The sequence below is a fragment of the Hipposideros armiger genome, unplaced genomic scaffold, assembly GCF_001890085.2.
Source record: "Hipposideros armiger isolate ML-2016 unplaced genomic scaffold, ASM189008v1 scaffold_82, whole genome shotgun sequence".
NCBI lineage: Eukaryota > Metazoa > Chordata > Mammalia > Chiroptera > Hipposideridae > Hipposideros > Hipposideros armiger.
The window spans coordinates 3,764,999-3,781,978 of NW_017731432.1; the positions used below are offsets into that span (position 1 = coordinate 3,764,999).

Here is a 16,980-nt window from a genome sequence, read left to right on the forward strand (position 1 = left end):
GGAGGAAGTGGCTAGCTCTTCCACTTACACAGAAAGGAGTCATAAAGAAGGTAATTGAATTAGGGCCTTGATGGTTGGATTTGCTTGACAGGATGGAACACAGGAAAGGATACTACAGGCAGAGGCACAGGTCTGCTCATGTTGCATTTGAGAATTATCTGTTTAATGTCTGTCTTCCCCACCAGACTATAAGCACAATGAAGGCAGGGACTCTTATCCACTGTGTTAATTCCTAACCCAGCACAGTGTCTTCTCAATAGATATTAGCAGGTTGATTTAAATATGAGCAGAAAGGAGGGACAGGAAGTGAGGCTGGGGGACTCGGTTAGGCCAGACTGAAGCGCCTTGTGTGCCTAACAGGTAAAGGAGAACCCGTGTAAAGTGAAGTAAGGTTACTTCTGGCAGGTTACTTCTAGGCTGCTCCCTGGGCCTCGCAGAGCTCCTGGAAGCCCGGCCTGTGCTGAAGCCGTCCTGGAGTAGGACCAAGGATCCTATCTAGTCCACGGCTACAGCAGTCCAACCTCCCGGAACATCAGAGCTGCTCCTCAATGCTAGACTCTGAAGACCCTCCTCACAGACAGTATACCAGAGAATTCTCCTCAGCCTGAAGGCCACCCCAGTAGCTAAATTTCAGACCTTCTCCTGTTGCGTGGTTTGTCTCCCCAGTCACTTTGGCCTTTGTGCACACACACAGACATACATGCATGTGCGCGCTTCCTTTCCCCAGGGCCACGTCAAGAAAATAAGGCAGACTTTACATAAAAAGAGGTAAGGCAAACCTGGAACTCCCTAAGTCACCTAACATTCTGACTCACTGGCCTTAAATCCCCAAGTGAGTGCCCCACATGCAAGCGGAGCTCCCCAATGTCCCAGTGCCTGCACAGTGGTCCAGGAAAGGACAGCAGGACAGGACAGTGTCATGGAGGCAATGCCCAGCGAGACCAGGCCTCTACCATGAGCAGCACTTAACACCCACGGGGGTCCTTGGAGGCTTAGGGCCTAGGCCACCCACTCATGCCGCAGACACTTCGTGAGCACCTTCCACTATGAGCCTGTTCAGGGAGTGATACCACATTTGGAAGCAGGTCTGTCCTTTTCCTTCCACCTTTCCTATCCACTTGAATGGATAGAGGGTTGGAGGAACCACCAAGACAAACAACCCCAATCAGCTGAGCCAGCCCACCCTCAGCTACGGAACGTCTAGAGGAGCACAGCTTAACCTACTTAGAACAAATGAGTCAGATGGCTAGATGGGTGGATTGGTGGGTGGATGGGTGAGGAATTAATGTGTGGATGAATGTGTGAATGGATAGATGGATGGGTTTTCAGGAGCCTAGAAAGTCTATCCAGTGACCCCGTTTTTGGGATGAGGGAATGACCATCATTCAGTCATGTATCTGGTTCTTTCCCTGCTGGCTCCAATGGCTCCAGGCTGGACAAGGGTGGTGGGAGGGGATGGCCAGGCCAAATGAGCTAAGTTAAGGAGGGAAAAAAGAAAGAAAACAAAAACGAAAACAAATGAGTCGGGCAAACATCTAGCTGGCCACCTGCTCAGGGACTTGGTTAGGACAAAAAGTTAGCTCTGTAACTCTACAACCCATTCAGGGCTAATGGGACAAAGCAGAACCGGGTCTAGTCTCCTTGTCTTGCCAGAGACTCCCTGTTCAGGCTGATGCCCACAAACTATGCTGAAGTAGCAGAAGGGCTTTGGGGGTGAGACTCGGAATCCTCTGAGCACCCCTCTCCAGGGCTGGCCTGGGGTCTGCAGGAGGATGCCTACTGAAGCCACATCTCCCCCTCAGCTGGCCCTGGTCTGGTGCTGGCCCAGAGCAAACATCTTCCTCCCAAAACCCCAGCCAGAGACATTCCAGGGCCTGTCCTATGGCCTCCCTCAGGAGCCAGGCCCTAGCTGGGGACGCTGGCTGGGACAGAGGGAAGGACAAATAGGTCCCCTCTTCCTCCTTAAGTCTGGTCTTATAGTGATCAGCCCCTGCTGAGGAGGTCCCTCAGTCACAGGAGTGAATATTCTGTCAAGAAAAAGAGGGTCAGTGGGGTTGGGAGACCCCTCAGAGCTCCTCTTATCTTCTCCCAATCTATTGCAGGTACCCTACCCCTGACCTTGCCCAGAGTCTGACGGGTCGCAGAGCCTGGGCTTGCACACTCCCAGGGGCAGGGAGGACACTGCCACTGGGTGAGCCTAAGCTTGTCTCTCTGACCCTGGCTCCTGAGGGGCCCCAGGAAATTCAGTCTGCATTTCTCTCCCCGATGGGACAGGCCCTCTTGGCTAAATACAGAGCTCTCCCTCCCTGTCCCTGCTACCACCCTCCTTCCTCTGGGCTAACTACCACTGAGGCAGTTGTGCCCTGCTCTCCCCCAGATACTGTGCTTTCTCCTGGGCTTTGATAGGGGCTGAGCTGTGGGTGTGTTGGTCTTGAAGATAAATACAGCACCTAAGGAGATCCACAGGCTTCTTTTTTTTTCCTTCTCCTGTCCCCCTGGAGAGAAGGGAGTGGGCGGGGGACCTTCTCCTTCTCTGAAAACCCTAGGCAGAGGGGGCTGGGAGACTAGCTGAGGCCGAGCCCTGCCCTTCCTGGCTCCCGCAGGCTGGAGCACAACAAGCAGTATCTTAACCTTTTCCAGCTCCCTGAGGAGAACATCATAGAAGTATGGTCTCTGCCAAGGGTTCTAAAGCCTTTAATTTGATTTCCCTCACACAGGCAATTGTTGTAATTATTCTGATTAGGAATCATTACCCAGTGCAGCCTCTGCACCCCTGACAGGCACGATGCATCCAGCGGCAAGCTGCGGTGGGGCAGACGGGCCCAGCCGCACCTCCTGGAGGAGCTGACAGCAAACAAAAGCCATCGACGGGGAGTTCTGGGTGAGTTAATGAAGTGCTCACATGCCACAAGAAGCCAACACTAAAGCTAAACAAAAACACCTCCAGTCCCCGGGGCCAGTCCCACAGTGCCACAGCTCAGCTCTCCTGCTCCCCAACCGGCCCGCACACGCTGCCCGGAGCCGGCCAGCACAGGAAGGGGTGGGGGCCCTCCGCCAGCCTCCTGGCAGCACTCGGACATCTTGTCAGTAACCCTGACGGGAACAGCTGGAGATGACAGATCAATGGTTCAATACTCTCAACAGCATGTCACTGATGTGACAGCAAATGTTATTCTAATCAAGCCATAATCATAGTCAAATTACACGGCTACATTCTCAGGAGGGGAGGGAGAGAAAGGCAGCAGGAAAGGGTCAGAGGTTGGGAATTAAAGGTCACTCGACCTACCTCCAGCACTTGCTGCAGGCTTGGCTGACCATCCACCATGGCTTGAATGATCCCGGTGAGCTGAAAAGAAAAAGAAAGAGCCCAATGGATGGAAAACTCGAAGCTGGACTGGACCCTTTCCTTTCTGTTTTTCTCCTTCTGCTGTAAAGGACTCTGACCTGCACTACTTTAGGCTGAGAACCGGACTGAAGCATTGGGAATAAAGTCTCAGGACATACTGTGAACTTCCCGACAGCATCCTGCCCTGAAATGGGGATATACAAGATATGTCTCATACCTGTTTCCACTTTCAATTGCAAAAATAAAAAAAGATGCTATGTGTCGTCTGTATTCAGTAGGCTCAATAACTCACCACAAATTACAATCTAACGTAAATTCACTTCCAGCCTTCACAGAGGCTCCTATAGAAACTTGGGGGATGATCACACAGGACAGGCACACTTGGTTTCATTCAAGTCCACCCCTTCTCTGGGTCTCAATGTCCAGTATTTCCCTACTTTAACATCAGTGAAATACTGGGGGAGTCCCACAGGCATCCACCCTTCAGCCTGCATACCTGGGGCCCTCAATGCTAACGAGCCAAGCAGGAAACAGGCACCTTTAACTGATGGGGAAAACTCAGGCAAAAAGGCCTAAGGTACAAACCTGCTTTACAGAATTTCTGACTCACAGGCCTATGCTCCACCCGGGTCAGGCCTGGGTTGAAACAAGCTTATTGCTTTGTTTTATTTTGTTTTGAAGTGAAAACATCCCTCAAGCACAGACTAGGACAGACGCCTCGAGGGTCTGAGGCAGGAGGTCCCCGTCCACAGACCTGGACCCAGCTGGAAATCACCAAGCCCACCATGCCGCTGGCTACTTTCAGAGACAGAGCGTTGAAGGCTTGCTTGGAAAGTTTTTTTTAAGTGTTGGGGGGGGGTGGATTAAACTCCAATTAAACTATAATTACATTTAATGAATACCAAATACCCAACTCACAGAGACCTCTGGCTCTAAGAGGGAAGGTTATTTTCTCATAGCAACTTACATGGAATGGTAATACACACCTTTTAGAAAAGAAATTTTCATTTTAAGAACGCTGAGTTCCTCTAGGTGGGTTTCTGTAGTTCATCAAGTCATTATTAGGTGGTATTTTAAGGAAGTGTAAGGACACAGCCACTCTATTTTACATTCCAGAAACTGTTTTTATATTAATCTGTATTTTAATTGGGTAACAGCTGCTGCCTACAGACTTCCCATGGTCTAAAAGGAAAATAAATTAGAAAGATTAACTACACTGTTGTTTCGCACGGCTTTAACCCACAGCATGCCCACCCGGCTGGCACCTCCACACCCTTTCCTTGCTTGGGAGACCAAAGAACTGCCCAGCAGAGGGAGGGCCTGAGCCAAAGAGAAGAAAAGGTCCACTGAGGGCTGGGGGTTGGGGTTGGGGGTGGAGATGAGCCCTGGGTCAGCAGCTTTGATCCTGAAGTGCTAAGACTCCTTTTATTTAGTCAGCATCTATTCATGGGGAGCCTACAATGTGCTGGGCCCCATTCTAGGGGTCCAGCAGTGAAGAAAAACATGAAAACCCTCATGGCATCTGTGTGCTTCTTGGCAGCCCTCTTCCTACAGCCAGCCCAGCCAGCACTCAGAGCCCGCACACCTTCCAGAGCCATACGCTGAGCAGGCAGTTGCCCCGTGTTTTGTCTCAGGCACGCAGGAGCCAGAGTCCAGAGTAGGCTTGTTACCAACTCTGGGTCCCGTATCCAGATGACGGACGACTGTTCATGCGCCCACAGCTGCCCTTTCTGGCCCAGCTTCTCTCCTGCTTAGTTCTTCAGGCCTGAGCCACATCCCCAAGCTTGGAGCTGGGGCTCAGAGTCAGGACTATCTTGGAAAAGAGGGCCCACAGCCACTCCTACTTCTTGTAAACCTGCAGTGTCTGTGTGCCAGTCTTGTCTGGTCTGAGTTTCTGGGGCAAGGGCAGGGCTACTCCTCTTGGATCCCACCAAGTCACTGAGATGAGCTGAACTCCCAAGGGCTTCCAGACACACAGGAAACCAATGGAACCCTTGCCAAGAACGCTCCCTCCTTGGAGATGGGACTTAGGTGAGCATCTGTGTACCCCAGAAGCACCTGCTCTGAGCCCCAGGAAAATCAGTGGTGTGGAGAAAGAAAATCATTACGCCAGAAAGGAAAAGCAGGCGTGCTGCTGTACAGGCGCTCTCACGACAGACTGCTCCCGCCGCTTCCCACACTGGGGTAGGGGTGGGGGTGGGGGCTCCAGGATTCTGGAGCCTCTCAAACTCCTCTCCAATGGTCAGCAATCCTAGAATCATCAGCCTAGGAGGAGCCTAACGAGCTCAGCTCCCTCTCTCTCCAAGCTTCCCACACCACTTGGTCCAGCAAGACATGGCTTATGGCTTACAGCTGACTTCCTAGAGGATTTGAACTCAACCTCCAGAGACAGGGGCTTGAGCTATTGGTTCAACTAGAGGCCTCATTCCCCTGTATTAATCCCTCCAAGGATGGACTACTACATCTTATCAGCTCTGCCAAGGCACTGGGTGAAAAGGGGGTAAAATTAAGGAAGTTAGTCCCTATAGGTACCTAACACTGACAATCTGTAAGACACCTGTAAGACTTATACCAGAAGCTGTGAGGGAGAAAGACAATTTAAGTCAATAAATACTGGGAAGTTCTACCTTACGCATAACTTAAATCTTTCATGCTGCAGTTTAAACTCATTCCCACTTGGGTTAATATATATATTTGTAAAACGCTTTCACATCCTCACAATGAAAGGTACTAGAGCAAAGCCAAGTATTATTAAGCTGAGAACCAGGGCTCACAGGCTAAACAGAGCTCAGAGACCTTAACCACTTAAAGCAGGAGAGGTGAGAGTAAGAATTAATGTGTGCTCTGTGGCTCCTTTCACTGAGGGATTACAGATTAACTCCCGCTTCTCCAGACTCGGAAACCACAGGCGAGGGGCTTTTGACCCTGACTGATGACATGGCTGGTTACTGAGATCCCCTACCCACACAAGGGCTTTGTCCAGAAACAAGCTGGCTTCATCATAAACACTAGCAGCTACAGGAAGCAGCGCAGGCTACTCAGTGCCAACAGCGTGTCAGCATCCAGCGCTTACTCCTTTCACAGTTTATCTCCAACACAATCGTATTCTGACACCAAAGACAGTTTGTTGATTACATAAGCACTTGTCTCTGGTGTGCAATCTGATAATCAGACCCACTCTTTCTCCTCAGACAAAGAGACCAATAAATCTCACCCTTTATAAGTACAGGTGCAAGACAAAGCCCTTTACTGGCATTTAGCAAAATGGGTATTTTTCTAGTTTTTCATGACGACAACAAAAAAAGGACTACACATGGTCAGGGACGGTGCGGCCGTCCAGCTGCTGGAGACAGAGATGTGATGAGCTGGAGGAGGTTCTAGAGGTGGTAGGGAAAGGGCCTGGAAAGGAATGAAACACGATCCCGTCCTATCTCTGTCAGTACCATGTCTTCAGGCAGACTGTCAACTGGAACTAAGACAGGACCTCAAGAAGGACAAAGACATGTTCATTACCAGAGCAATAAGTGTCCGTGTGTGGGCTGCAGACTCACCCAAAGCAGGATCCCTCTTCCTGCTGCCAGCACTGAGCCTAGCTCTCTTCCCACACAAGCATGTGCTTGCATGTGTACTCATGTGTCGTGTGTGTGTGCACATGCGCGCACACACACACTAGGGTTCTTAAGAATTTCTTGTGCATGAGAGGAAATCCTACCAGATGCTTAGGCACAATCAGGAGCTTTGGGGTTGTTCCTCACACTTACTAATGAAGGATTCCCCCAGCTGGAAGGACTTCCATCCCTACTCCCCAAAGGCAGCTACTGCCAGGTTGGATGAGGTCTGAGAAAAATGGCCCCCACCCTGGGTCCATGCCTCTGTCTGCATAGTAGTTCCATCTGATATGGAGACAGGGCAATATTTAGATGATCTGAGGTTTTCCTAAGAAGACATTACTTACTCAGAAGAGTAAGTCAGCAGTACAGTTACTCTGGGGGAGACAAGGTGTGGTTGAATAATTCCTTGACAGTATTCATTCATTTAAGGAGCACGCACTAAGTGTTTGCTTAGTACCAGGCCCTAATGATGGGACACAGATGGATCAGATCTAGTTTCTGGCCTCAAGGAACTCACAGCCTACTGGGGAGAGACAGATAATTACAGTATAATGTATATGATCAGTGTTATGTTGGGGTGAGCACAACTCAGCCTGGAGCTCAGGGAAGGCTTCCCAGAGAAGGTGACCCCGAGCAGAGTCCTAAGGGACAAGTGGGGTCTGGAGGAGGAGAGTGGGAACATCGTCCAGGCAGAAGGACCATCATGTACAGAGACTGATTGTGAGGGAAGTGAAGGGGGGATGAAGCAAGGAGATATGAGGCTGGACAGAAGGTCAGGGACCGGGTCGGGGAGTGTTGAGCTGTGGAAGTCTAGGAGCCTGAGACCAAAATGGAGACTCAGTACCTGAGCACAGCCACATCTTTACTTTCTTAACAAGGATTTCCCAACACCCCCACGCCTACTACCATCCAAATTATGTCTGTATGTATGTCCTTGGGTGAAACTTTCTAGAAAAAAGGAACATAGCTTTCATCATCCTCTCACAGTCCCTCTGCCCCCAGCCCTACAAAGAAAAGCAGCAGCAGCCCTGCTCTAAAAAAAAAATCCCTTTTCCCAATACTAGTGAGCATCACTCCCACCCAGGCCAAGCTTCCGCAGCACTCTGTTCCATCCCTAAACCGGTAGCAACCTTGCCAACAGTTGGGCCTGCCTGCCTATGCCAGACAGCCCCGCTAGAACTGGATTCCCCAAGGGAAGGTTGTACACAGAGAGAAGCAGGGAGAGAAGGACAGAGGACACTGCACTTTCAGGCCAGTGGAGGGCTCAGGTAACTGGCTGGTTTACAGAAAGTCTTCCCTTCCTCTCCCCTAAGGAAGGGAGTTGCCACCATCATTAACTTGGTGAGTTTTCAAAAGGGGCAAAAAGGACAGATTAGCACCCCCTGCTTGTATAGGTAATTCCCAGGGGAAAGCAGGAAAAAACAGTAGACCTCAAAGGGAGCAAGAACCTCAACATCATTAGCTGGAATAACAAAAGGCTTGGGGGCTAGACACCTTGGCAGATGGACGACTGCAACCAAAGGTGCACCTGGGTCAGGTGGCAAACACTGGCACCAAGCCCAGGCGACCCTCAGGATCTCATATCTGGGCAAGGTCAGCCTCAGAGCCCACTGAGCCCTCCCACCAGAGGCAGGCACTTGCCCCACTGGGGAAGGCAGGCCCCTTCCCCAGCCTCCTCCACACCAAGGAGATTGTTTTAGGATTACTCAAAAACAGCTTTCCTCCTGTTTCATGTACATGCAGAAAGTAGGTCTCTAAATGAAGGCACAAAGTCTCTCACGTACCACAGCCCCAAGTTCTTAAAAGATTCCAGAAACACTCATATTCTGCCATCACCTCTGTGAGTACATACTCTTGACCATTCTTGTAACTTCACCACAGCCTGTGGCCACCACAGAGAGCTCAACAGAACTCATCACAGGGCGAAGCAGCCACAGTAGGCTTTCTATGCAGTCCCAAGAGTGAGAACTCTTAGGGCACCTCCTCTCTGCCAGTGGCTCTATTGGCTCCAGCAAGCACCAAGAGCTCAGTTAGTCCCAATTTCATTCTGTAAAAAGGAACCAATCCTAACCTGCTGACAAGGTGCCCGAGAACAGTACCAGCCTAGGATAAGGACAAGGACATTTCAGCCTTGGCCAGGCTGTGCTCATACCCCAAGTGGATCGCCCTTCTCTTTCCTTGGTGATGCAGTATGGTTTCCACAAACTCAACCGATACTTCCCACTTTGCTCAAGGACAGAGGAACATCGCCAGAAAGCTAAGAAGGCCTGAATATAACCTCTCCTTTCAAGAAGCTGCAGTCTTCACCTCTGGCCAAGGGGCCTCAAGGGAAATGGAACGGAAAAGAGTCTAAGCCCCAGAAACACCATCCTGCTCCTAGACTCCAAATACCTAGTCACCAGGAAGGGTAGGAATTATAAGGAAGGGGAGATGTTGGGGAAGCTGGAACAGACTGAGCTACGGCTCTCGCTGGGTCTCCAATGACCGGAGTGGCCCAAGTGGAATGACAGACTGTAAAAAGCCAACTGCTGGGTCCAATGTGCACCGGCTTTCACCGCTGATATTATAAAACCTAAGCTTTCCCTAAGCGGCCTGTATAGACACCAGTGATCCAAAAGCTCCAGTCCCAGCATCCCTTGCTGCCCTCCTCCAGGGCCCTTACCTCTGTACAGAAGGGAGTAAGCTGTGGATGGACTACGGGCTGGACATACATGTGAAAGGTAGACTCGATCTCCATGGTCCGGCCATTTAGCTTCAGGATGGGGAACTCAATGATTTCCTGGAATGGCAAAGACACAGAAGAGGAAGAATAAGTTGTTTTGTTAACCAGCCGTTTCAAATAATAACTCAAGAGTCAAGAATGAGGGAGTGTTTTGGACTCATTACCTTCTACCAGGCCAAACCCAAGACTGAGTGAGATGGTGTCAGCTCAGTTACGGTCCTAACCCTCCCGCTGTGCATGTCCTCACAGGTTCCAAGGACTGGACACATGCCCCACCCCCACTATCTCTGGAAAGAGGAAGGAAGACAGTAGGACAATCTGCCCCAGTTTCCGCATCTGGTTCTCTATCAGAAGCTTGTTCACTCAAGCCCCCAAAAGCAGGTCCCCTTTCTCTAGCCTGCCCTAGGATGGGCCTGGATCTCCAGCCATATAGACAACCAGCCGTCAGACCAATGCACAGACTTCTGTATATGAGGTTTAAGTAGAGCTGATGAGTTTCTTCATTAACTTTTACCAAAAAAAAAAAAAAAAGGTAAATAATAAGTAAAGCCAAAGGGGATGCTAAAGAGAAGGCGAACCTGAATAAGAGTAATAGGAGTAGTACCTCCCACCTTTCTTTCAGGCAGTGAGCCCTCCCCCAGCCTGCTCCACCACCACCACCACCACCCCCCACCAACTCAAATCGCTTAGCCAGCCCTTCCCAGTCCACTGGAACGTAATGGAAGAGAAGGAGGAGGAGTGACAATTTGTTTGGTGTCTCTAAGATTAATTTGTCTCCGTTATTTAATAGAGATGCACAGCACCAAGGTCCTGGTGTGCAAACAGGCTTGCAGAACGCTGGCTGTGCAGCACGCCTCATACATCGCTCCTGGGAAGGGAGGAACGCACCAGCGGGGGGAGAGGGTAGGAGAGAGCACGAGCGCACCAGAGAGAAGAGGGAAAGCGAGGAGAGAGAATAAAAAAAATTATTGCTTTTTAATATTCAAAAACAGTTTGCAAAATTTAATCAAAGCAGAGGAAAAGCTAACATTTTTACCACTTTGACATTTTTATTAGCGCTTTCATAAATTTTTAAAACATGAATGGAATTAGTTTACAACACAAAAAAACTGCCCTGAAAACATCTGGAAGAGACAAATAGGAAATAATAAAAAAAATAAATAAAAGCAAAATCCTCCGAGTAAAATTAGCATGTGGAAAAGGCCTCACTGCAGAGAGAGAGAAGGGGGGCTCTGCTCAATCAGTGGTCCCAGAAGCCAGCTCCTGTGGCATCCCTAACCCAGGCCCTCCATTCTAGAGAGGACCTTTCCAGTATCACTAAAATAAGGCAAATTGGTTCTCTCCAGGGACAGCCTGGAGAAGCAACAGTGAAGCAGTTGACACCTGATTGCACTCAGGAAATGGACACCACGGAGTGGGAACACAGAAGGGGAAATGGCCAATCTTGATAGCCCAGGGCAGCCAGGTGTCCTCCTCCCACCCTACCCCCCAACAACCCCACTACTGTTGAGCTTGTGTTGAAAGCACCTATTTTCTTTATCCGACACCTTACAGCAGGACTGAAGACCAAAATCAAGGCAGCCAAATTCATGACAGACATTCTAAGGTTCTGGTTGCCTGGTCTCTCTGGGGTAGTCCCCCAAATGGGGGAGCTGATAGGAGCCCCCTGAGATAGGAAGGGCACAGAGGCTGTAAAGCAGAGGCAGAATGGGGTTGGGGAGGAGGCCCAGGCTGCTGCTCAGACTAGGTGATGCCTCTTCTCCCAACATGAAGAAGGTGGGTACTTACTCCAATTTCCGGGCCTATCATTCCCCACAACACACTATAAACAGGCCAAACGTTGTGCTGAAAAACAAAATTTGAGGCACGTACGCACGCAAAGTAAATATTGGTCCTCCTAGAAAATTAAACGTCCAAGATCTCTAAGCGCTAACGCTGAGGTGGGGCTCGTCTGAGTCTGGGTCACCTGAGTCCTGAATTTCTGACGTCTCCTTCCTCTCCCACTCAGCAGAAGAAATGACAGAACGAGCTCCGTGGCCTGGTGAGTTTGGCTGCCCTGGCATCTACGGAAACAAATATAGCCAGCTCCTCACTAACAATGTTAGCGGGGCTCACAATGAAATTTAACCTGTGACACAACCGTACTTTTCATTTAAACTTTCATTTGGAGAGAAGCAGTGTTTGGAGACCTGCAGTTTGTCCTGCTAATAAAGACAAGTGTTGGGACCTTTAAGGATGCCATTCATCTCTGGCTTTTATTAAATTCAATTTTCTTAAGCCCATGATACATTATGAAATTAGGAGTTGACATTCCTCTGGAAACAAAAATATCTATCAGACACAAATAGGAAAAAATAAAAATAAAAACCCTCTATTACCAAAAATTTATGGTTTAAAGTTGATCTCTTTCCACTTTTTTACAAGCACATGGTTTGTTTTAGATATCTGAAATGCTATTATAGACCTAGAATTTCATTAGTATTTATTATAAAATAGTAAGCGCTTCAGCTCCTGCTCTGACCGGCACCAAGTCAGCGTCCCCAGAAGATTCTCTGAAAACTTGGCCTGTGGGTTTCCCCACGGCAGCTCACTCTTCAAACTTGCATGCTGCTGGTGTCCTCACCCCTGGGGAAATGGAGCCATGCTAAGCACTCACACTCATTTCCACCCTCCCAGAGAGGAGGAATAAGTCAGCCTGAATGAGGGGCCAGGGACACAGCAGATTGGACCTATCATCAACATACTTCTCCGATGTTGCTAGATCATCAGCCAGGCTTTCTCCCCAAGACCAAGAAGTGGGACTACCAAGGGCCAATCTGAGAACATGATTTGCAGGGGCCCTTCCTTGGCACCATCATTAGCTGTTGTTAACAGTGACCTTGCACACTGTCATATTCATTTGAGCGGCTGAGAAGCGAAAGAGGAGCTTCTGACAGAAGACCCTCTGGGGAGTCAGAGCAGAAAGGACTTCGGTATGTCCTACCTTCCCCTATTGCCCAGCCAAGCCTAGATCCTCAAAAGACTGGTCCCAACAGCCCATCCGTGGGAGAGGAGCTCCAATCTGCACCAAGCTGGCACAGCTCTACAGCCAGTGCACCTGGGGCATGTTAAACACTTCAACAGTTTTCAGCTGATATTGAGGTAACTCAGAGAGGTACCACCAAGTTCTAAGGTGATCCCATTAATTTCAAGAGCTTATGAAGATGTGCCTAAGTGCCAGATTCTAGCGGCAATTGCTCATATAATGAAACTGTTATTTCTGTTCCTTCTCCTTTCTCCCTTAATTTCATCATTTCCCTGGGAAGTTTTTTGTTTTTTTAGGAGTAGATGAGTGTCTGTATATAAAGGTTGCACCAGGAAGGAAAGAAGAACCAGTTTGTATTTACCTCTTTTCTTCCACTAATCACAGTTTCATGGTCCCTTACATTTGTATGTCATTTGCATTCAATTAAACTGCCTGAGCATCTACTGTGTGCAGGACACCACACAGGTGTTGGAGTAGGGTTTAGGGGTAAGTCCACTTTGGAGAAGGCCACAGACTAGTGAGCAGAAAGGTCCGTGAATAATGATCAACGCACTATGATATCTTTGTGAAGGAACACACTGAGTAGTGAGGCTTTTCAATTTTGCAGTGTGCTTTCAAATACATTTTCCTATCTTACCCTTATTAATCCTAGAAGATAGGTCATATCATCATCATCACCACCATCATCATCAGGTTATACACCAATGCTATTATGCACCTGCTATTTACCAGGTAGGGGCTGGGTGTAGACACAGACAAATGAAATGAGCCGTCTCTCCTCTCTCTGAGGTGCTTGGAGTCTGGGCAAGGGGTAGAGAGGAGCTTACCCCCAAACCCCTGGAAACATGTGGAAAATGGGGAGTCATTTCATTCCTTTCATCTACTGTTTACTATGTGGCAGACAGTCTGCTAAATGCTTAACAGGAATGATCTCATTGAATCCTCCTAACAACTCACGAGGTGAGAATCATTATTATCCCTATTTTACAGATAAACTAAGGCCCAAAAAGAAGCTGTCACTTGCTCAAGGTTATACTCCTTAAGGGACAAAGCTGGACTCCAAATAGGGAAAATGAGGCTAAAAGAGACTGGGCTAGCAGCTTTCAAAATGTAAAGGGTGAAGAAACATCTGATTCTTTTAGTCTGAAAGGCTGTCTTTAGGGAGCTCAGTCTACTATCTCCTAGGGAGAGGGGCTGCTCTCAAGTTACCAGAACAATAAATGTGGACAATCCAGGCAGAAAGTCCTGGAGGATTGCTACTGAAAAGCCTCCACTATGATGGCCGTGGTGACACAGTACAGATGGCGCTACACGCTGAGTTCGGGGAGGGCAGGAACCATGAGCCTTTAGTATGCATTTCCAGCACCCAGCTCCATTCTAGCATGCAGACCTCACTCACTCAACTTTTGGTGAGTAAACATATGAAGGGGCTGATAAGTGGCAGGACAGAGGCCAAGCACGTGGCTCTAACAGAAAACACTCTGCTTTCACAGAGCTCTCCACAGGACCAGAGAGGTGAAGTGCTCTACCTAAGGTGACAAAAATAATAGATGATAGAGCCAGAATTCAAACCCAAGCCTGTAACACTCCAAAGCACTTTCTACCAGACACCCTGCCTCTCATCTCTAAGTAGTTTGTCATCCTCCCACAATTGCTCCAAACCGCCACCAGTTTTCTGTTTGCCCAGACCAAGAGTTTCCTGGAACACAGGATCTTCAGGGCTAAAATTGGGACAGTTGGTCACCCTACACCATCTGTAAGCTGCCTGCACTGCTAGGTTGTCCAAGGGTGGAGCATCATAAACCCAAAAAGCTGATCTGCTAATGGTGGATGGGAATAGGCCACAACTTGAAAACTAAGAACAAGGCCTCAGAACTTGGGTTTCTCAAAGGATCCATGGTTCCAAATCCATTGTTATCTGCTGTCTTCTTCAATAAAATGCCAGCTGCAAATCTTTTTTTTTTTTTTTAAGGGGAGGGAAGACACAGACATAAAAAGGAAGCACCAAGTAAATATTCTTTTACCTTTTTAAGTGAGCAGAGGTTTAAATTGGAGCAAAGGTTCTAAATGCAGCTGCTTTCTAATTGTTCAACTAGGAACCCGAGATTCTCTTGATAAACTGAGGACAAAACTGCGACAGCGTTTCAAATGAAATTTCACATCCACAATCAGTAGATTATAAGAAATAAATGTGCAGGTTGTTTACAGGATATTCAAACTCCCTTCAATTAAAGTGTCCACAGTGATAAGATTATATTTGAAGATAGAATAACAAAAGGATTTTAAGCAGGAGGGACTTAGGTTAGACTGTTGGAATTTCTTGACAATAGGACAGATGATATAATAGTGTGACAATCTTACAGACCTTTTTTCCAAATCACAGCTTTTCCTTTGCCTGAGCTGATGGTTCTATGGTGTTGTCTGAAATAAGGGAATGAGCAGATCATTTTGCATGGCTTCCCTCTCTCAACCTAGAAACTGACATCCCCTCAATTTAGAGATGGTAACAACTAATCTACCCCTTCCCTCCATCCTCTGAAGAAAATTCCAAAAAGTGTCTGTCCCTGCATAGAAAGGTTTGATAAAATCCAAACACAACACCACACCATAAGGTAGAAAAGGAAATACCCGGCAGACACATGAGTTTCATCCAAATACTTGGTTTTTGGGTAAAAGTCCCAAAGGCGGGCCCCTTCTCCCAGGAATCAAGGAGACTCCTGGTTCCAGGGAAGAGGGGAAACTGCAAGGCAGAAGGGAGGGCTGCAATGGGCAACGAATGGGGCATGGTTTGCTTAACAGTTTCTCCCTTGGAAAAAAAAAAAAAAGACATTTTATGCACAAGGAGCTTATTTCTTAAACAAACACTCGTGGTTTTGATTTACACCACAGCCCGCTCCTAAATAATTTATGGCGGGTTAAATTTATTGCCGAGCCCTGGCTGGCTGCAAATTCGAATTGCCAAATAATTAGATTTTAGGGCAAAGCTTATAAATTACCCGTCGATTTGTCCGGACTTGTTTGTCAGTTGCTTTGTGCTTCGGGTCATCTTTGGCATTTGGCTGTTTGGGTTTTAATTGCTGATTTACACTTTGACAGATGAGAGCTGATGCTCAAAGTTTCAGGACAAGGAAGGGTAAAAAATCGGAGCTCTAAAAGGCTGATTTTTCACCTACATGTCCCTTTTCACCCATCCCCGTAGACTCCAAAGCAATTAAAATGTAGAAAAGAGGCTGAAAATGGACACTACTATTCTTTATCGGGGGGGGGGGGGTGCACAGTGCATTATAATTTACTGAATTCTGAATTTAAAAAATATATATAATACCAATAAATGCAGAAGACCACAAGTCTTAGAAACTGTACCCTCACCCAGGGGTGCACGTGTGTGTCTCCCTCTCCATGCCCATGACTCTGGATCAGCCTCAGTTCAAACAGTTTTAGATATTCAATTGTAATAATTTCAGATACTAGTGGCCTCTGTGAAGCCGAACCTTCAGGGCTGCAAATGACCACATGATTTCTTTGTAGCTACCTGGATACATATATTTGTCATAGAATTAATTTAAACAAATCTCAGGTTGTATGCACAAGAGGTACCCTGGAGGCAGCACTAAGGGAGGGAAGTGGAAGAGTGCCAAGTCCAACTTACCATTCCACTGCAGGAAAGCGATCTCTCTGGGTAGTACCTGGCTCTGTCCACTAGGATGACAGAGGGCCTGCAGGTTCTGTTCTCTCTATGCTTCCCGGAGAGGCAGGACCTACCTCCCAGCTACCTGCTGTACCCCAATAGCTTACTATGAGGCTGTGAGTCAGAATAACACTCGTAGTAATTCTACTAATAAGAGCTGACACATATGCTATGCAGTATTCTAAGCACTTACATTTATCCTCCCAACTGTCCTATAAGATTGGTACTAACCCCATTTTGCCAATAAGGCAACTGAGGCATGATGAGTACGAGTAACTTGCCCAAGGCTAGTCACACTTCTATTAGGTGGTGGAGACCAGGCTCACATTCAGAGTACAGTACTTGAGCCCATGCTCTGAACCATTCATCGATATTGCTCCTCATCTGAGCAGCCTCTCCCCCAGCTCCCCTCACCTTGGAGGTGCAGAGACCACATCCTGGGACTTGGGCACATGCAGCCAAAGCCTGTTCAGTTAATCACCCAACAGGGTGGGAAAAAACCATGCACCTTGCTTGAGATCTCAAGGTGAACCAGAGGCTTGGTTAGACAATGACCATTTTTCCAATCAATGCAAATACTGCAGTAAG

The 16,980-nt window shown here is 48.1% G+C and overlaps 1 protein-coding gene across 10 annotated transcripts in view; it reads right to left on the minus strand.

Annotated features, from left to right (window-relative positions):
• ERI3 (ERI1 exoribonuclease family member 3) overlaps positions 1 to 16,980 on the minus strand; it is a 137,761-nt gene that overhangs the window by 96,474 nt on the left and 24,307 nt on the right. For 9 of the 10 annotated variants that reach the window (XM_019643786.1, XM_019643781.1, XM_019643790.1 and 6 more), the window contains 2 exons: positions 9,620 to 9,736; positions 3,287 to 3,346 (listed from right to left, as the gene is read on the minus strand). In XM_019643786.1, the coding sequence (XP_019499331.1) occupies positions 3,287 to 3,346; positions 9,620 to 9,736 (177 nt within the window). Of the gene's footprint in view, positions 1 to 1,317; positions 1,474 to 3,286; positions 3,347 to 9,619; positions 9,737 to 16,980 lie in introns of those variants that run through there. The other variant, XM_019643787.1, reaches the window with a different exon arrangement.